This window comes from Amblyomma mixtum, chromosome 10 (genome assembly GCF_055824585.1).
Source record: "Amblyomma mixtum isolate Tamu chromosome 10, ASM5582458v1, whole genome shotgun sequence".
In the NCBI taxonomy this organism is placed as follows: domain Eukaryota; kingdom Metazoa; phylum Arthropoda; class Arachnida; order Ixodida; family Ixodidae; genus Amblyomma; species Amblyomma mixtum.
This window is the reverse complement of record NC_143021.1, coordinates 62,376,424-62,397,296: the sequence shown is the minus strand read 5'-3', so window position 1 is coordinate 62,397,296 and position 20,873 is coordinate 62,376,424. Positions and strand designations below refer to the sequence as shown.

The following is a 20,873-nucleotide window of genomic DNA, read 5'->3' as shown; positions in this document are numbered from 1 at the left end:
GACAATATGTAACTTCTTTTGGGTGACATTTGTCGGTGTAAGGTTAAAATGTACTTTTTTGAAAGTGGGCGAACGGCGAAGACGACCGTTCCCGCGAAGCAAGTAGGGGACCGTAGTTTTCAAGACTGGTGGAAAAAAAGACGCACGGAAAGCTCAGAAACCTTACTCTTGTAGTACGTATGTATGTACTTGTGAAAGACTCCGTTATCTGCGTTCGTGAAAACGTACATTTCACCCGTGCATTGACAACACAGGAATGCGCTTTTGAAAACCGGCAAAAAAAGGCAACGCGTCGGGCTTTCTAAACTCTAAAGAGCTTGAAAACCAAGAACTTAAGTAGAACAGAAAACTGGGCGAGTTGGTGAAGGTTCAACATTATGTACAGCGCGAAAAACTAAGACAGGGGAAGAAACACGCAAACAAACTGTTGCGCCGATAGTTTAATTTTCTATGCTTCTTTAAACATACGTTGCACCCGTGTATTTCTCGGTGCTCCTAACACATTGTGTACTTCTGGTTCGTAGTCCGTGTTGTGGCCGTCTTTGTACGAAATATTCTCGAACAAACCACGTACTCTGCTGTCCACCTAGGTTTTAGAGGGTAGACAATAACGTCGGGGAATGTAGAAATGCTTGCAAAAAGTTTATTGGTATCTGCCGTGTAGTAGGTTATGTGTATTGTACTTTGCGCAACGACGTTCAGCACGCGAGGTTCGCAAAAACATGTTGACTCCGCTCGTAATTTCGTTCCCTCGCCGCTTTCGCACCTTTTCACTGTTTACAGTTACAATAAGGAGACTGAGAATGACCACACATGCGAATTTTTCAGGTGATGCCACCCGTCGGCAACACCTGCTGTGTGCCGTGGTGCCGAAACAGGATCACCTTGAGCGGGAGGCCAGGAACCATCTTCTTCCGCATCCCACGGCTTTGTTTATGTTGCACAATATAAATGTTCTCATTTCACACTACACCTGGTCTTTTGTGGAGTGCTATTATTTGGCAAAGGCTGTGATGCAGCTGCGTTCACGGCTTGTCAAAAGCACTCGAAATCTAATTATACGCTGCCAACGGCGCAGCGGTGCGCGGCGTATGCTAACATTCAAACCGCGCGCCCCTGTAACCGGAAACGGAAATCGCCGCAGGCAGCGAGGCGCAGCCACACTACAGCAATATTCTAGTTCACTGTAGCCACACCGTGGGCGCAGCGCATGCAGATATTCAAACTGGGCGCGCCTGAAACCGGAACCGGACGTAATGAGACTCCGCCCGCTTGGTGCGCTGCAGTCAAATGGGCCACTGGGCCCTATAGGAGTGTCCGCTCTTTACCAATATATTTCTCTATGATAACTGGTCGAGATCGTCTAGAGCGTGGGTTCTCAAACTGGGTTCCGCGGAACACAGGGGTTCCGCGGGCTGTCTTCTTGTGGTCCGCGAGAACCCTCACCTGCCCTGACCCGGCAGCTGATATGAGACTGGCTCTGAGTGCTACTGAGCCACGCTTTGACTTGCTCTTAAAAGGGAAGCAGTACCACCCATCACATTAGTATTTGTATTAATCTGTGCAATAAACATTTAACTTTTGCAACTCTCCCTTTCCAAAAATGCACTCGACAACATTGCTGGTAAGTGAAAGCAAGGGGGGGGGGGGTTCCCTGGAACTTATTGAAGGCTTTTGGGGTTCCTCCAAGCAAAAAAGTTTGAGAACCCCTGGTCTAGAGTAATCTGGAAACACGTAGATGCAGCTCGGCATGGCTGTGATCAATAGGTGGTGTCCAACTGACGGCGGACATTGCGTCACGGCGCAGCTTTGTCACGTGAATTTGAACTTCCGGGTCTTTTCTGTCTTTAAGGATAGTTGCCGGGCCAGTTGGTACATGATCACACCGTAAAACAGCGCGCTTACACGGGACGAAGAAAGAAGACACGCACACACACAGCGTCCCGTGTAAGCGCGCTGTTTTACGGTGTGATCTTTTGTCGTTTGGTTCACGTAGGCATTGCTTGCAGACGTGCGGTTCCGGTCTTTCTTTTCTTAATTCTGGCGCTCACATTGCTGGAAAAAGGATGTTGTGCGCTGCCGCAACCTGCAGAAACTTCATTGCAACGGAATGCAACATGTTCCGAGTGCCATCAAGTACAGGGAACGGCAAGAACAGTGCGCCGTTGCGATCCGCTGGCAGACTGCCTGCGACGGTCAACCCTATGCTGTGCTTCGAGCATTTTGTTGGCGGCAGAGTTTGAGAGCGTTGTGGAAGTTGAAGAATTCGGTAAAGTAGGTTGTTTATCTCCTTGAGGAGCACCAATTTCTCGCTCGGAAGACTTCGGCTATGTGCCACAACCGTTCTCACATGACTGCGGCAGCACCGCGCGGGCTGTTTGCAAATATATGCTGTTCGGCCTCCGTCAGTACAGCGTGACAACTTAAGATGTTAAAGGACAGGACGATTATTCTTAGACATTTGCGCTGAATGCGAGTAGCTCGAATTCATAGCTAATACTTCAGGAGTGTGTTGTTACTGCCGTCAGCTGTCGAAACGGCGACACCGCGGCCACGTACGGCGGCATCTCGTTCGCTGGCACTGCTCTGGTCTCAGTGTTAAGGCATGTTTACGAGCACTTGTAAGAGTTATAAATTGTTCTATGAGGCCATTTTCGCTAATTTCATGCTCAAACTGAAACACGTTTTCACTAGAGCACTAGTCGACGTGAGCACGCAGCAAGTGTGGAAAATTATAATTGAGCAACCTGTTACACATAAGTTCCCCCTTTGTGTGGACCTGCATGTTTATTTATTTATTTATTTATTACAATACCTTCAGGGCCCCAGTCGGGCGTTACATAAGGGAGTGGTTAAAAAAAGTATAGACAATGCAGCAAAATGAAAACAAAAAGTAAATGCAAAATGTAATGTAATACAGCAAAGAAAGAAAAAAACGTAAGCTTGAACAAAATACATATCAGATTAGGTAACAAAACAGCCTAGTCAAACACATAGTTTTCCGCGGCATTTTTAAATAAACAGGTGTCAGAAATATCGGCAACCAAGGTGGGCAGGTGGTTCCAATCGCTCGCCGTCTTGGGTATAAATGAGTTGAAGTATGGATTGCTTCGGCAGTATGGAATTCGTACCTTGTGGCGATGATCCGTGCGAGGTGATATGAATGATGGTTCAGATAAAAGATCCCGTTTTAGCTGATGATTGTGGTAGTAAATCTTGTGAAAAGTTAGCATTCGCGCGAGTTTTCTACGAAGTGAAAGGCTAGGAAGGTTCAAAGTATTTTTCATTGCAGTTACACTAGCAGTGCGGGAAAAGTTAGACAAAATAAATCTGGCGCTACGATTCTGTACTGACTCTAACTGATTAGTAAGAGTTTCATGTCCCGGGTCCCACACAGAGCACGCATATTCTAATTTAGATCAAACTAAGGTTTTATAAAGTAGCAGTTTTAAAGAAGATGGAGCCATGGAAAAATTACGACGCAAGTAGCCGAGCATGCGGTTAGCATTGTTAACAACATAATCAACATGTGCCTGCCATGAAAGGTTAGAAGTTATATGAACCCCTAAATATTTATATGCGGTAACTTGCTCAAGTAGAGTACCTGAAATATTGTAGGGAATAAGACTTTCGTTAGCAGATCGGTGTGAAATACGCATGACCTTACACATGTTAGTATTCAGTCTCATGAGCCAATTATTACACCAATTAGATACCTTATTTAGGTCACTTTGAAGTATGGATGAGTCTGAAGCGGATTTGATTACTCGATAAATAACGCAATCATCTGCGAAAAGCCTAATTGTGGAGTTAATAGAAATTGGCAGGTCGTTAATGTATATTAGAAACAATAGCGGCCCGAGTACGGAACTTTGAGGCACGCCGGAGGTAACAGAGCATGGTGAGGAATCAGCGTTATCTGCAGTGACGAATTGAGTTCTGTTACGCAAAAAACTTTCGATCCATGAAAGAATGTTTGGGTCGATGTTCAGTTTACCGAGCTTAAAACAAAGTAGTTGGTGATTAACAAGATCAAATGCTTTCTGAAAATCTAAAAATACGCAGTCAATGAAAAGTCCCTTGTCTAATGCGTCAAATAAATCATGGGTGAAGGAAATGAGTTGCGTTTCACAAGAAAATGATTGACGAAAGCCATGCTGATGAGAGAAAAAGAACGAATGTTTTTCTAGAAATTTAACCAGATTAGAAAAAATGACATGTTCAAACAGTTTACACGGGACACTTGTTAATGATATGGGTCTGTAATTAAGGGCACAATGAGCATCACCAGACTTAAATATTGGTACCACCTTACCCACCTTCCAGTCCCCGGGCAGCTGTCCTGAATTCAAAGATTGCGAAAACAGTGAACACAAGTAAATGGAAGAATAAACACTTGTATTCTTTAAAAATTTAGAATTTATGTCGTCGATTCCCGAAGATGAAGAAATTTTGAGATTATTAATTAGACTTTCTATACCAATACTGTCAAACACAATTGGGTCCATTAGTGGATTCTGCACAGACTGAAAAGAGGGCAGAGAAACAGATGATTGCTGTAAAAAAGCATTAGAGAAGGCGTCATTGAGCACTTGAGGGCACTCTGATGAAGGAATGGCTGCGCCGCTGCTATCGGTTAGAGCTCTTGCTTTATGCTTAGGACCAGAAATGATGTTCCAAAATTTTTTGGCATTATCAACCAACAAAGACGGAAGCGTACTCTGGAAAAAAACCTGCTTGGCGTTTTTTAAGGCTTTTCGATAATCAGATGTTATGGCAGGATACAAATCCCAGTGATCAGAGCAACCGGTGGTTTTCGCCCTGCGATAAACTCGTTTTTTTTTTACTTAAAAGGCGTTTTAATGCGGTAGTGAACCACGGGGAACGCTGCTTGCCTGATATGACGCGTAAAGGTATGTATTTTTCGACGAGAAAATCAACCTTTTCTTTAAAAAGATGCCAGTTCGTTTCCACAGAACGGTTATAAAAGTTTGGCATGCACTCACCTAAGAAGATTTCGAGTTCTGCGTTAATCGACGGAAAATTTGCCTTTGAATAATCTCTGATATATTTGGGATTGGGTCGCACACGTGTGTTAGTGTCTTTAAGCTCAAACTGGATGAAGGAGTGGTCACTGAGGCCTGGTAGAATTGCCAATGAATGAACTAGTTCAGGAAGCGTAGTTAGAACAAGATCAAGAATATTCGCGCTAGTAGTGGTGGTACGGGTTGGCTGGGTAATGAGCTGGGAGAAATTGAAGTCATTGCACAGATTTGTGAAGCCAATCGTGTCAGGCGACGAATCTAGAGTGGAAGGAAACGCGCCAGACCAATTTATTTTTGGCATGTTGAAATCCCCAAGTAAAAAGATTGGCGAAGAAGGAAACCTAACTAAAATTCGATTGAGCACATCATGAAGTTCACTACAAAAAGATGATGGAGCATTTGGAGGGCGATAGCATGCGCAGAAGATTACGTCTCGATGATTAATGCGTATAGAGGCGCATACAAATTCTAGTGAAGAAACAAGTGACACGTGTGAAGAATGCAGATGATCAGCGACCGCTATCAGAACACCGCCTCCTATTCTGTCTCCACGGTCACATCGATAAGTAATGAAATCCTTTTCGCAGTTTAGTATTTCATCATTCGAAATCTTTGAATTCAGCCAGGTTTCGGTGAGTACCAAAATGTCTGCATCGCACGTGTCGATGAGAGTACACAGTTCATCACGTTTGTTAAGAACACTACGAATATTAGAGAACAAAACGCATATGTCATTTGGAAGGTCATGACCACGAGCAGGTAGCTACGCGGTAGAAAGATCGGCTGGCAAGGCACTACTATCAGGGCTGCGTGGGGTTGCTTCGTTATTGATATGATATTCACAGATGCTATCTGATGCCGAAATGTAGATGTAACACTTATTCTTTATGAACAATTTGTTCTGACGAATAGCGTACTTCTCTCCACTTGCCTGTCCAAAGTCGAAAAGTTTTTTACGTGCGTTGCGAGTTGACAAGCAGAAATCTTCCGTAACCTTTACCCCAGCATTTTTCATTTTGGTTCGGTCAGTAAACACAGCTTCTCGGATCTTAAAATTCGTAAACTTGACTATGACAGGACGGCATTTGTCATACGAAAATTTACCCAGCCGATGCGCACGTGCTATAGCCTCGCTGGGTAGCTCAAGGTCCATTTCAGAAAGAAGCTTTTCACGCACGAGCTTTTCAGATTCATCCCATGATTCATTTTGCGCGTCAGGGAGGCCGTGAAAAAGTAGATTATCGCGTCTTGACCTGTCTTCGAGGTCATCCAGTCGTTTATGAAACGCCGCTGCTTCATTCTGTACAGCCTCAGACACTTCCCGGGTAATGTCAAAGGCGCTGGAGGCTTGCGAGGCAGCTACTTTTTCTTCGACGGCAACAAGTCTATCGTTCATACTGGCCATTTAACGCTCAAGCTTTGATTGTGTTTGCCGAACTTCATTGAGCTGGGAGAGTATTTCGCCATGGTTCTTATCAATTTTTTCGTTTAAAGATTTTAACAGAGTGACTACGTCATCATTGGACTGGCTAGCATCTTTCTTAGGGGGCCCTGGGTTCTGTTCAATATCGCCACCTAAGAGCAATAATTTCAGCACATATACACATTCGCACACTATGCACATGAATACACTTGGGCATGGTACGAGCAGCAGGTTGACATTACTTGTGCGTTTACAGTGCAAAGAAGGACATGGACTGACCTGCACCAAGAAATAGAAGAACATTGGTCGTTGCTGCATTGCTGCTGCTGTTCCATGCCCACTGAAGGCGCTCGGTGATTGCCAGTGCTTAAAAGGGCGCGATACGCTTGATGACTGTGACGATGGGGCTTGCGCGGCCAAAGGTGCAGACCACTTGAAGGCGATGGCTTCTTCCGGTGGCGTCGGGCAACATTCGCTCATTCGTAGCGAGTCTGACTTGAACTGTTCAGGCAGCCGAAGAGCTGATACGGCGCGCTCAGTCGATGTCAGGCAGGGAATGTGCTGCCGGTCGCTCGAAACATGACAAAGGCCGCTCCAAGATAGCATCTGCACCAAGAAATAGAAGAACATTGGTCGTTGCTGCATTGCTGCTGCTGTTCCATGCCCACTGAAGGCGCTCGGTGATTGCCAGTGCTTAAAAGGGCTCGATACGCTTGATGACTGTGACGATGGGGCTTGCGCGGCCAAAGGTGCAGACCACTTGAAGGCGATGGCTTCTTCCGGTGGCGTCGGGCAACATTCGCTCATTCGTAGCGAGTCTGACTTGAACTGTTCAGGCAGCCGAAGAGCTGATACGGCGCGCTCAGTCGATGTCAGGCAGGGAATGTGCTGCCGGTCGCTCGAAACATGACAAAGGCCGCTCCAAGATAGCATCTGCACCAAGAAATAGAAGAACATTGGTCGTTGCTGCATTGCTGCTGCTGTTCCATGCCCACTCTGCAGTAATGTTTCCTGTGTGCGGAGAAGGAGGCTACCAGACAAGGTTATCGCATTAGAAAGTGGTAAGAATTATTAACCGCCTTTCTTTTCATACTCTCAGTCAGAAGTTGGGAAAAGCTTCACTTCAGGATAACACAATTAAAAAAAATGGCAACCAACATAGCCTAGCTGTTTTTCACCTTTCATTGTACAGAACTTGTACAGAATGATAACGTCTATAGCTTGCATATGTGATGCATTGCATGTTTACATGTGTAGGGGTGCGTTTATTAGGCGTCCTCAAGAGACCGAACCGCCGTGCAGGATCTGGCAGCGTAGACGGGCGTAGCCAGCACCAAGAGAGCGGGGCAACTTCGTCGTCGTCAGGCGCAGCGTAGTGTCGGCGCATAACTTCGTCGTCGTCAGGTGCAGCGTAGTGTCGGCGCATGGCGGTAGCGGAACCTGTCACAGTTGGCACACTACAGTTTCCCCCGGGCGAAAAGGAGCCAGCCTGGCGTCTTAAGGGGAAGGAAGAACAGAGGGGTCGTAGTACGGCTTCAGTCGGTTGTCGTGGACGGTTTCGCGGCCACGGCGACGCAAGTCCGCAGCGGGTGCAACGGGCTCAACAATATAATTGACCGGAGAGGTTTGCTTGAGAACCCGGTAGGGACCATGACACCGATGCAGCAGTTTCCGCGAAAGGCCGGGAGTTGTGGGAGGCACCCAGAGCCACACAAGGGAGTCGGCAGGGTAGGAGGTAGAGGCCGCGGAAGTGTCGCGGTCATGTTTTTGCTGCCACTGGGTGTGTGTGGTAAACGAGCGAGCAAGCTGGCGGCATTCTTCGGCGTACCTGGCAGCGTCGGACAGTGGCGTGGACTCGGAAATGTCGAGTCGGTAGCGAAGAAGAGTATCCATCGTGCAGGGGGGCTCGCGGCCGTACAGAAGAAAGAAGGGAGAGAATCCAGTGGTGGTTTGTGTCGCAGTGTTATACGCGTAGGTGACGAAGGGAAGAACTTGGTCCCAGTTGGAGTGGTTGGCGTCGACGTACATGGACAGCATGTCACTGAGGGTTCGGTTGAAACGCTCGGTCAGGCCGTTGGTCTGAGGGTGGTAAGACGAAGCGGTTCGATGGATAATGCGGCATTCCTTGAGGAGGGCCTCAAGAGCGTCAGACAGGAATACGCGTCCACGTTCGCTGAGCAGTTCTTGAGGAGCAACATGGCGAAGAATCAGGTTCTTTAGAAGAAAGGAAGCCACGTCGCGGGCGGAGGCAGATGGTAATGGAGACGTTTCAGCATAACGTGTGAGATGATCCACGGCCACGATAATCCAGCGGTGACCAGCGGGAGTGGAAGGGAGGGGGCCGTAGAGGTCTATGCCAACGCGGTCAAACGGGCGGGCAGGGCAGGGTAACGGCTGCAGTGGAGCAGGCGAGGTGTGAGGCGGACATTTACGCCGTTGACAGGATGGGCAAGATCGCACAAAGTGGCGAACAAAGCGGTACATGCCACGCCAGTAGAATCGGAGACGCAGACGCGTGTAGGTTTTCAACACGCCGCCGTGGGCACACTGGGGGTCCGCATGGAAAGCGGCGCAAATGTCGGTGCGTAGATGGCGGGGGATCACTAGGAGCCATTTGCGTCCGTCGAACAGGTAATTGCGACGATAGAGGAGACCGTCCCGAATAGAAAAGTGACGGGCTTGACGTAAGAGGGAACGGGACGAATTATCAGTCGTAGGACTCGAAAGGAAGTTAATAAGAGTGGCGATCCAAGGGTCTTTCCGCTGCTCGGTGGACATGTCGGCAGTGGCAAGCGAGGACAAGTCGTAAGCAGACACAGGAGCAGGCGATGAAGCACTAGGTAGGGCGAGCGGGAAAGAGCGTCCGCGTCATTATGCTTGAGGCCAGAGCGGTAAATTACATGAATGTCATACTCCTGCAATCGCAGAGCCCAGCGAGCTAGGCGGCCTGACGGGTCTTTGAGAGAGGCCAGCCAGCACAGGGCATGGTGGTCGGTTACTATACAGAACGGGCGACCGTAGACATAGGGGCGAAATTTTCCAATGGCCCAAATGATGGCCAAACATTCTCGTTCGGTAACAGAATAGTTGGCCTCCGCTTTGCTCAAGGTCCGACTGGCGTAGGCGACCACATATTCACGGAAGCCAGGTTTGCGTTGGGTGAGAACGGCACCCAGTCCAATACCGCTGGCGTCAGTGTGGATCTCAGTAGGCGCAGTCGGGTCAAAGTGGCGCAGGATAGGAGGCGAAACCAAAAGGCGGCGCAAGGTGTCGAAGGCGTCATCGCAAGCAGGCGTCCAAGCGGAGAGGTTGGAGCTGCCTGCGAGTAGCTGGGTCAGAGGAGCGATGATCGAGGCGAAATTCAAGATGAAGCGACGGAAGTACGAGCAAAGGCCAACGAAGCTACGGAACTGCTTCAGTGAGGTGGGCTTCGGAAATTCGGCAACTGCACGAAGTTTGGCGGGGTCCGGAAGAATGCCGTCTTTAGAGACTACATGTCCTAAAATGGTGAGTTGTCGGGCAGCAAAGCGGCACTTTTTCAAATTCATCTGGAGCCCAGCGTCAGTAAGACAAGTCAGAACGCGCTCCAGGCGGATGAGATGAGAAGGAAAGTCCGCAGAAAAGACGACGATGTCATCGAGATAGCAAAGACAACTCTCCCACTTGAGTCCACTAAGGATAGTGTCCATCAGGCGTTCGAAAGTTGCCGGGGCGTTGCAAAGGCCAAACGGCATGACGTTGAACTCATATAAGCCGTCGGGTGTTATGAAGGCAGTTTTTGAGCGATCAGCGTCAGCCATGGGCACCTGCCAGTAGCCCGACCTCAAATCCAGCGAGGAGAAATACTCAGCTCCCTGCAAGCAGTCCAGGGCGTCATCGATAGGGGATAGACGTCCTTGCGTGTGATGTTGTTGAGCCGGCGGTAATCAACACAGAACCTGATGGAACCATCTTTCTTTTTTACCAACACAACAGGAGACGCCCAGGGACTGTGGGAGGGCTGTATGACACCCCGACGGAGGATGTCGTCCACGTGATCAGAAATGACGCGGCGCTCAGAAGCGGAGACACGATAGGGGCGCTGGCGAAGAGGGGCGTGTGTACCGGTGTCGATGGTGTGCGCAACGAAAGACGTACGGCCCAAGGCAGTCGAGGAAGATCGAAAGAAGAACTGAAGCGCTGGAGGAGGGCGACGAGTTGATCACGTAGCGCGGGTGGAAGGTCGGCGTCAATGGCACGGTGGAAGACTTCGGAGGGCGGTGGATCATGCTTAACATCACAAGAGCTGAGCACATCGACATCGAAGGAAGCGGTGGTATCAAGAATAGGGTAGGGAAGGCAGGAATCAAGTTCTTCAATACGCCCGAGGCATTCACCTCGGAGCACTGCTGACGGGCACGAAGAAGGGTTCGAGACGTAAATTGCACTTTGTCCGTGGTCGATCGTCAGAACAGCAAAGGGAAGCAGGAGGCAGGGGTGGCGGGAAGCGGTTTCGGAAGGCGTGAAGAAAACAGTTGAATGAGTGACGCCGGCACAGGAGAGGGGTATGAGGGCAGCAGAAAACGGAGGAATGTCGGTATCAGTCGCGACCACAAGTTTGACAGACTGCGTAGGTACGTCGCAAAAGGAAGCGTCACACAGCGGAGAAAAGGCAATTTCAGCACGAGCGCAGTCAATAACGGCACGATGAGTCGAAAGGAAGTCACATCCCAGGATGATCTCGTGTGAGCAGTCAGACAGCACAATAAATTCGATGGTGTACAAAACATCTTGAATGAGAACACGGGCCGTACATGTGGCTGAGGGATGAATGCGCTGTGATGAGGCGGTGCGAAGCGAAAAGTCAGAAAGTGGGGTAGTCACTTTGCGGAGTCGGCGGCAGAGAGCTTCACTTATAACAGATACTGCAGCGCCCGTGTCGACGAGGGCGAGAACCTTGACACCTTCCACGAACACTACGATTACATTAGCGGGACGACACGGAGGACTTGAGGAGTTCGAAACAAGCGCAGTTCTTGCCCCCGGAACTGCGGCTGTTAGTTTCCCTCAAGCGCGGAGCTAGAACGTCGCAGCATCGGAGAAGGGGAACGGCGTCGAGGGGAAGGCGATCGGCGAGTGGTGTAATTTTGGCGATCAGAGGAAACAAAGGGGGGACCAGGTGGCCTTCTCGGCGAGGATAGTTCGGCATCGTACGGGTAGGAGCGCAGATCAGGTCGAGAAGGCGGAAGGCGCTGGCGGCAAAGCCGCGCGACATGGCCGGGCAGACCACAGGCGTAACAGATGGGTCGGTTGTCCGCAGTACGCCAGGGATTCGTAGGATGTGGGCGAACCCTTGAGGACGGAGCGTGAGACGGGGGCTCAGACGGAGGCGGAGGACGGAAAGAAGGGGCGGCCTGGTAGGAATCGGGTGCCGGCGTATGTCGTGGCCTGGCCACCGCTTGGGCGTACGTCAGGGGTGCTGTCACAGGCGGGAGCACAGGGCTGGACGGTAGCAGATCAGTGACTTGGTCTTGCACGACACGGCGAATGGTAGGAGCCAAAGACGGGGTCGAGTCAGGAACTTGGCGGGCGGGGTCTTGAATATGTGATATGAGGGACAGCTGGCGAGCGACCTCTTCACGAACGAAGGCTTTAATTTGGTTGAGTAGAGGGGAATCCTCAGGAGTAGTACCACCCAGGGCCAGTGTGGAGAGGGCCTCGTCGCAGACACCGGCACGCCGTGTAGAAGCACGCTGCTTGCGGAGCTCGTCGTAGCTCTGGCAAAGCTTAATAACCTCACTGACGGTGGTGGGATTTTTTCGCGAGGAGCATCTGAAATGCGTCGTCAGCGATGCCTTTGAGGATGTGGTGGATCTTGTCCGCTTCTGACATGGCAGCGTTGACACGTTTGCAGAGGTCAACGATGTCTTCAATGTAACTTGTGAAGGTCTCGTCGGTGTGTTGAGCGCGGTCCCGTAAGCGCTGTTCGGCACGGAGCTTGCGCACCCCAGGGCGGCCGAACACTTCCGCAAAACTCTTCTTAAATAGAGGCCAAGTGGGTAGGTCCGCCTCATGGTTTCGAAACCAGAGGTTCGCGACGTCCGTGAGATAAAAGATGACGTTACTCAGCTTGATGGTGTCATCCCACTTGTTATAGCTGCTCACTCGCTCATACGATGACAACCAGTCGTCAACATCTTGGTCCGCAGTGCCACTGAAGAGGGCAGGGTCACGCTGCCGGATGGCGCCAGAACAAATGACGGTGGTTGAACTGGCCGCCGGTGTTGGGGCAGTCTCATCTGGCATGGTTGACACAGGCGGCAGCGTACGGCTCCGGAGTTCCATGTTGGTAGGGGACGTACCCCGCACCTCCACCAATTGTAGGGGTGCATTTATTAGGCGTCCTCAAGAGACCGAACCGCCGTGCAGGATCTGGCAGCGTAGACGGGCGTAGCCAGCACCAAGAGAGCGGGGCAACTTCGTCGTCGTCAGGCGCAGCGTAGCGTCGGCGCATAACTTCGTCGTCGTCATGTGCAGCGTAGTGTCGGCGCATGGCGGTAGCGGAGCCTGTCACAGTTGGCACACTACACATGTAGTAATATTGCACTTAATTATTGACTTATTGAGAGGTACATTGGTGATTTCAAGAAGTGCAAGATGCTACAAGGAAGGCAGAGGCTGGTCTAGTGGTCGTTGGGTTCATAACGATCAAGAGTAATAATCATGCTATAAAATTACGTTTTTTTATTAAAAAGCCAAGGAACGTATTGTGTTCAGTCATTCCAGACTTTTTGGTATCACTAGTGTCCTAGGGATGGTTTATCAATGTGCAAGCTGTGCCGCATTGTTAACGCCAAAGCTAAAACTGGATGCAAATGCCTTTTGTTCAACATTGTAAAAGACTTTGTAACAGGGACTTGTAGAAGATTCTGAAAACAACTCGTATCAAGCTTCTGTGTGTGCTGTAAAAGCTGAAGCATGATATCTTTTTACGCTCGACCGTACTATCTATTATTATTTATTTATTTATTTATTGATACTGCAATCCCAGGAAGGGATTTTCGCAGGGTGAGCATACAGAAAATAGGTAAGTACAAATATTAAGAAAAAAAAAGTACAAAGGCCACAATTTAATAATAAGCAACAAAAACACAACAGCAAAAATGAAAGGCTCAATGACGTAACACAGCAAAAAAGTACAATAAGGTTTGGGGCATATAAATACACTACTATCAAGTCATCAGTGAACATGGTCAACAGGGAATTAATTAAATGAAGAAACAGCACCAAAACGATCACAATATTAAAGTCAGGTCATAAAAAATGGGAAACGGGAATACATGACAGAGGACATTATTGTGTACTGAGGTTGCCCATGAATGATGTTACAGATAGCTGTAGGACTTCGTCGTTAGTAAGTTGATTCCACTCTGTTACTGTTCGCGGAAAAAAAGAATATTTAAAGCTGTTATTACGCTGGGTGAAAGGGGTGATTGTAAGATTGTGACGTTGTCTTGTAGAATAACCTGAAGAGAAGGATATTAGTCCATCAATGTTAATTTTAAAATGACCTTTGACCAATTGGTATAAGAACTTTAGTCGAGCAACGCGATTCCTTTCGGTTATAGATATTAAAGCAGCCCTGTTTAAGAGGTCACTTACTGATGTGCGTCCATAGCTATTGTAAACAAAACATACTGCTTTCTTTTGTATTTTTTCAATTTTATTTACGTTTGTTTTGGTGAATGGATCCCAGATTATTGCCGCATAATCTAGTATTGGAAGGACAATCGATTTATACGCTAAAAGCCGAACTCGGGGTGTGGAAAGTCTCAATGCACGCCTAAGAAAGAAAAGTTTACGGTTTGCATTATTTACAGTTTGATCAATGTGTTTAGTCCAGTCAAGGTTGTTAGTAATCCATAGCCCTAGATATTTGTAGTGTGAGACTTCGGAAAGAATGTTGTTATCAAATGAATATTGGAACATCAGTGGACTTTTATTGTGAGTGATTCTCATATACACGGTTTTTTGAAAGTTGATAGGCATCTGCCATGCATCACACCAGGCATTAATTTTCTGAAAAGCCTCATTAAGTTTTACCTGATCTGACATGTTTTTAATTTCGGAGTATACGCTCTGAGCATTGCAGAGGTTGCGCCGCCTGTCGGCGGCGTCACGAAACAGAAGCGGGGCTTCCGCCGGGCCTTTCTCGTCTCGTTTTTACGCAGTCGAGGTTCTGGCGCATGAAAATCGCGTTCGTTCGGTGCATATGCTTCTCTTAGAGCCTGGACCATGTCTAAAAACAACTGTTGCGTAGTGGGGTGCTCGAACAGCTACAAAAGCTCCCCGGGAACGCGCTTCTACAAGTTTCCTGGCCGCCCTTACGAACAGGAGCGAAGAAAACAATGGATCGTCGCCGTCCGGAGAAAAAAGTGAGTGCTAGCTACTCGCGTCTCGTTGCTTTTGTAATATTTACTGCAGCGCTTTCACGGTGCGGGTATGAAATGTTAATGGTGCTATTATGTATGCCCTGTCAAGCATCACCAGTTCATTTTGATTGCTGCTTTCATAGTTGTATGCGAAAGAAAGTTGCTCGCTTTTTCACGTGGCTCAACTGATCGTTTATGGCGCGTCTTGTGCACGGCGCTTTTCATCACAGCGAACGCAGCACGAATCGCATGATGTTTCACGCGTGGCTCTAGATCGTTTCCGAACTCATTATGCACCTGTGTGTTTAGCGACGCGCAAGCTATGAAGCGTTGCTACTGTGTGCATACTACTCGCTCTGGATTTTGCACAGCTGGCTCAAATTTTCGCTTTGTTACGGAATATCATTCTCTGCTTGTATTTGCGGAATTGGCATGCTGCGGCTTTCGTATCTGCGCAAATATTGCGGTTTATAGCTGGCATCAATTCAGCATATTTGTGCTGTGTAACAGTGTTGTGGTGGTTTGATTCTTACGCGGAAAATATGTCATGATTGTGGCTCTTACTTCAGGCCACCTTGCTTTATCTTTGCATTTGTTTGTATGTAATCGGAAAGCAGCTGGTTGTAAGTTCGTGGACAGTTTTAAATATATAATCGCCTGTATTCGTTTTTGACTAACACTTCTTACAGCTTATTTGTTGACGCACGTTTGCTTTGCTTTCTTTCGAATTTAGCAAAGATGGGAGCCCTTGGGAGCCTACCAAAAACAGCAGGCTCTGCAGCCAGCATTTCGTGAATGGCGAAAAATCAAATGACCCGAGGAGCCCATCATACCTACCTACAGTATTTCCAACTGCTTACAGATGCTCGAACCCAGGGTCATCTGAGAGGTACCAAAGGTAATTCGCTTTCTGGTTGCCTTGCTGCTTTTCATTTCAACCTTGGTAATGCTAGTCAAATAATTACATGACATAATGTTGTGAAACTTCTCGCATGATGACAGACGAGGCAAAAGTTTTGTGGTGCCAGCCTTTTAATTTAATTTGAGCTTATTGAACCACAGCTGGCTCATAAAGAGGTGAGCAATCAGGCTGGCAGGGTCTCCAGTCTTTACTCAGCTGCTTTGCATTTGTTTACTTGTGTCACTGAATGCTTCGCACAGGCTGCCGTGGCTCTACTGATAATGGTTTATAAATTTGTTTGGTCCACTTGAGAACGCTTTACACCAGTCTAATATCCCCAAAATCAAAAATTACCATATGTGAGGGTTCTTGTAAGTCGAGATGAAGAGTGAAACAAAGGGGGCAACATTAACTACGTTGTGGCTCATTGTCAGTACGGACAAAGGTACACACTGAAATTTCTCGAAGTGTGCTTAAGAGCATGCCAAATTTGCAGGTTTGTCATGGCTAATTAGCTGCTTGCTTATATAAAAAACCCTTAGTAAGGGGCACCTACACCTTGAATCCAATATACCAACTGCAGGTTGCGGTCACGTGAGCTGCAAACAACCAGTGATCCTGCTCCAGCCGACCTTCCGGAGGAAGAATGCTCTGCACACAGTGGTTTGGAGCTCACAAAGAGGAGCGTATGTATCACTGCCCCAACTCTTACAAGCAATCTTTTGTTTTCAGCAAATTAAAAAAAGGGGAGGCATGCTGTCTATATATATTATTCTAATATTAATTGGCATTCCTTCCTCAAGGAAAGTGTTTCACCCATGCTGATCATCGTAACCCAGGGCTATATACCTATCAATATTTCTCAGTATCCAGCCTGCTTTAAAGGGTTGTGTAGGGTTCAAGGCAGCTAGGACAGGCCAGAACAGAATGGAGCTCATAGACAGAGTATGAGGCAGTTTGTGAGGGGCGGAGCAGCCAGATCTTTTCTCTCTGTCTCAGTTTATTTTGCCGATGTGAAGCTTGGTTTCACTGCATTGCACTTTTGAGTGCAAGTAGCAGGAAAGGTATAATTGTGTGGCAGCTTACACTACGCTCGTATATTTGTGCAGGTGGAAACACAAACAGACCCTTGCACATGGGCTTCAAGCAGTGACTTGCCAAGTATTTTTTTATGCTGTATGACAGGATGCGATGCTGAGACACAGGTAAGTGCCATTTATCTGCCACTGCAACTAATGTGCTTGATGCATTTTCCTCTCCCTCCCGTGCACACCGTGCATAGACAAAAGAGCATATATACGGAGCAATTGGACCAACCAACAGCTTCGTTTACATTGTGGTAGCATATTTATAGCTTCATTTGCATGTGCCAGTGGAGTGCATGCATGATACACCAAGCAAAATAAAATATAGTTTGCTAAATTCTATTATCTCTTTTTCCTGTCTTTCGCTGTCCTCTGTTATATGGTTTTTAAAGTAAATCCTGTTTAATTGCACATTTCTCACAAAAACAAGTACCCCCTTTATATTTTATTGTTCTTGGTATTTGGAACATGCACGCAAGCAGCACTGAAAACTAATTTTCATCTGTTTCTAACAGGCTGTGCTTCCTTGGAAGAAAAGCTGCAGGGATGCAGCATCAGGCACATCTTTCGAAACTAGGGACTCTGCCTGTGACCCAATGAATGTGGTTGACACAGTGCCTACTTCTGGCTTCACTGGGTACCAGAGTGTGGCAGCTTGTAACCCCCCAAAAAGGGCAGAAGTTCTGACTTCCATTGCTGGCGTCTCTATTCCAGTATTTGACAAGCTGAAAAATATCCTGCTTGCTTCTGTGAATCCTCAACGGCATGCTGAAGTTGTGAGCACATCAAACAAGCTTTTACTGTTTTTAATGAAGATTAAGTTAAACTTATCATACTCAGCTCTAGCAGTCTTTTTTAGTATTCATCGAACAACATGTTCCCGTCATTTCTTTCTCGTCCTGAATATTCTACACCAGAAAATGCGACCCCTCATATATTGGCCCTCAAAGGCAACAAATGAACTTATGATGCCAGACTGCTTCAAGCCACACTACAGCCAGTGTCGAGTCATAATTGATTGCACTGAGGTCCCTTGCTCTGCGCCAACTACAGTGCATGAAAAAGTTGTCATGTTTTCTAGTTACAAAGGCTGCTATACAGTGAAGTTTCTTGTTGGCATCACGCCAAGTGGAATAATTAGCTTTCTGTCTAGACCTTATGGTGGCCGTGCCACAGATTCCTTAATCACAACAGATAGTGGAATATTACATCTTTTGAACCCAGGTGACATTGTCTTGGCCGACAAGGGGTTTCCGCAAATAAGAAGTCAGCTGGCAGACCGTGGTGTTAAATTTCATATGCCAGTGTTTGCCCGTCCTAATGAACCATTTACTAGAGAAGAAGTTTTTGAAACTTACAAGGTTGCGACTGCTAGGATACATGTTGAGCGATGTATCCAAAGAATGAAGATTTATCGCATACTTTCTGAGAAACTCTCGGCAGACTTGGTTCCACATGCTGCAAAAATAATTGACATGTGTGGTGTGCTCACAAATCTTCAGAAGCCAATTATTAAGCCAAAAGAGCAGCCATAGATGGCAACTTTATGGGTCATCAATGCAGTGCATGTATCATATTGAGACAAGGAATTGAACACATATTTCCAGGGTCCATGCGGGTCCTTGAAAACCTTGAAAACCCTTGAATTTGGAAGAAGTGTTTTTAAGGGCCTTGAGAGTTCAGGAATTTTCATGGGGTCCTTGAAAACCCTTGAATTTTGGTGTGATGAGGGAGACGGCCGTTAAAAAATGCTAGTATCCTTTAATTTTTTTTTTTCACAAATTAACCCTTTGGAGATAACTTTACTGGAACTGCACCTCTGTGGCTTTGATCACCGTCCCTTCGGCAAGAGCTCTGCGTAAATGCAGATGAAGCCCCACTGTCACCGCCCGACGCCACACATGCCTTCTGTCACCCCGTAACCTGCCCCAAGAGCAAGTTTTGGGCACAAAGCGAAAAGAGACACAATCTGAATGTGGTTCGGGCAGGAACCTGGTGCGGCGTAAGCGTAGGGAGCCTACACATGCGACATAAGCAGTTCACGAGCACACAGCAGGCACACGTGCGTCGCTCCGCTAACGCAACGCAGGATGCACCTAAAGCCATTGTGAAAAATTTGTCCACCATAAAAAAGCGAAGTTATAGTGGCTTCGGCGTCATTCACAGCTGCGCCTCCATGCAGGGAGTATTCCTTCATGCAGGCAACAGTGATCAAGCACAGATTAGCTCGCTATACATGCATAAAGTTCGCACCAGAACAGTCAAAACAGCTTTGTTATTAGAATGATTTCGAGCAAAGACTGAGCATGCTGGCTCAGGTGCCAATCTTTTCAAAATGATGCCGTGCGCAGGCACGTCTGGCGATGGACTACGCTGCTGCTTGGCTGCCGTAGTCGTTGGTACGCCTAGCCTGTTTCGCACTGAAACCGCAGCCAACGGCACGTCTAAAGTGGCCAGAGCTGAGTGAAAGGTGTGCTTTTCATAAGGCTAGATGTCAAATTCATCAGCTTATAATAAAATAAAGGTGTGGTCAAGTTCCACGACATTTTCAACAGCGAAGCTTGCAGACGCGGGACAGATGTGAGGTACAGCTGCGGGTAGAAACGGCAGAAATTTGTTTTTATCGCAGTTGCCGCTCTTACTAGCAACTCTTTATTGGTAAACGGCCCTCAAGAGAGGTTTATTTGTTACGTTAAAAGTCTCTTGTGCAATAATTGCTAGATACATGAGATGTAAGAAATGTTTCTTTAATAAAATGCTGTGTTGCTAAGTCCTTGAAAGAAAAAGTCGGGGGTCCTTGGAAGTCCTTGAAGATCCTTGAATTTCATGGCTGAAAACCAGCATGAACCCTGTATTTCTTGCTTGTAACGAAAAAAACACGAAATCATTGATGTGAACTGTGAAAATGTGTTTAATAAAGGTGATGATAAAACCTTTGACACTAAGCATGCTTCTTTGTGTCCGAATTAACATGCCCCATTGCTTGCTACCCTTGCTAAAGCAGGCAGCAACTGTGAGAAATAGAATTTCTCAAGCTTGGGAATAGATGCGCACAGAAAGTCTTTGTCTACAGGAACTTGCACGGTGACTTGCTGATGTTTGGAGTACACATACAAGTAACATAGTTCGAGCCCCAGCACATACAGCGACACTTGAACTTGGGTGAAATACATGTGTGTTTTCTTCAGTTCCAGTATTGCACCACTGAACATCAAGTATGGCACATTGCAAACCTTTTTCTCAAAGTCCACAATCGATTTGTTTTTGCATGTATAAGGGCATTTTACCTCTAGTAAAAATTCCTTTGTTTCTTTAGAGGCAATTCCATCAGGTGTGCAGCAGAGCCATGGCTGCTCCAACATTACAGATAGGCCGCACTTGTGAACCTCTGCGCCAGCCTCACTGGCAAATAATGTCACTGCTTCCGCTTCTAAGGCAATACCGTAGGCTGTAGCTGGTGACCAAAAACTTTTCTCTTTCAAAAGCCCTTCAGCCACTTGAGCAGGTTGCCGCCTGGACCTCAGAATGGTGTGTGCCTTGCTGCTAGCAGAAATGCGAGTGGCACGCATATTTTTCCAGAAGCTCACATCCCTTTTGGGTTCTCGTGTTTTCATTTCTATGTCTGCAATTTCTTGTCGTGTTGCCATTACATGCCCCATGTAAAACTCCATTTCGTTGTCAGTGTTGCTCCATGGTTCACTACAACGGTGCAGTGCTGAAGTGCGCACATTGCCTCGAGTGACACGAGTGCCTCGAGTGAAAGGGCTGCTACTTGCTCTTCAGGTTCTTCGCTCACTCTCACAGAGAGCTCGTGGCCAATTTCTGTAACCAGTGAGCAGTCTTCACCCCACAGTCCATCAAGTAGTGCAGCAACTGCCGTTGCATCCTGCACAGGTGGAGCAGCTGGTGGCAAAGAAACAACTTGCTCCAGTGCTCGTCCAAGGAAGCTGTCCAGGCAGGCTCCTTTTTTTAAATGCCCAGACTTTTAACAGACGGCTTTCCCCAGCT

General features: G+C 47.4%; 1 protein-coding gene across 1 annotated transcript; it reads left to right on the top strand.

Annotated features, from left to right (window-relative positions):
• Positions 1 to 14,742: 14,742 nt before the first annotated feature.
• On the top strand, positions 14,743 to 19,258 carry LOC149325934 (uncharacterized). Its single transcript, XM_089564419.1, has 6 exons — positions 14,743 to 14,882; positions 15,613 to 15,777; positions 16,364 to 16,466; positions 16,890 to 16,985; positions 17,381 to 17,641; positions 19,217 to 19,258. The coding sequence occupies exons 1-6, from the start codon at positions 14,743 to 14,745 to the stop codon at positions 19,256 to 19,258; spliced, it is 807 nt and encodes a 268-aa protein (XP_089420545.1).
• The last annotated feature ends 1,615 nt before the right edge of the window (positions 19,259 to 20,873 follow it).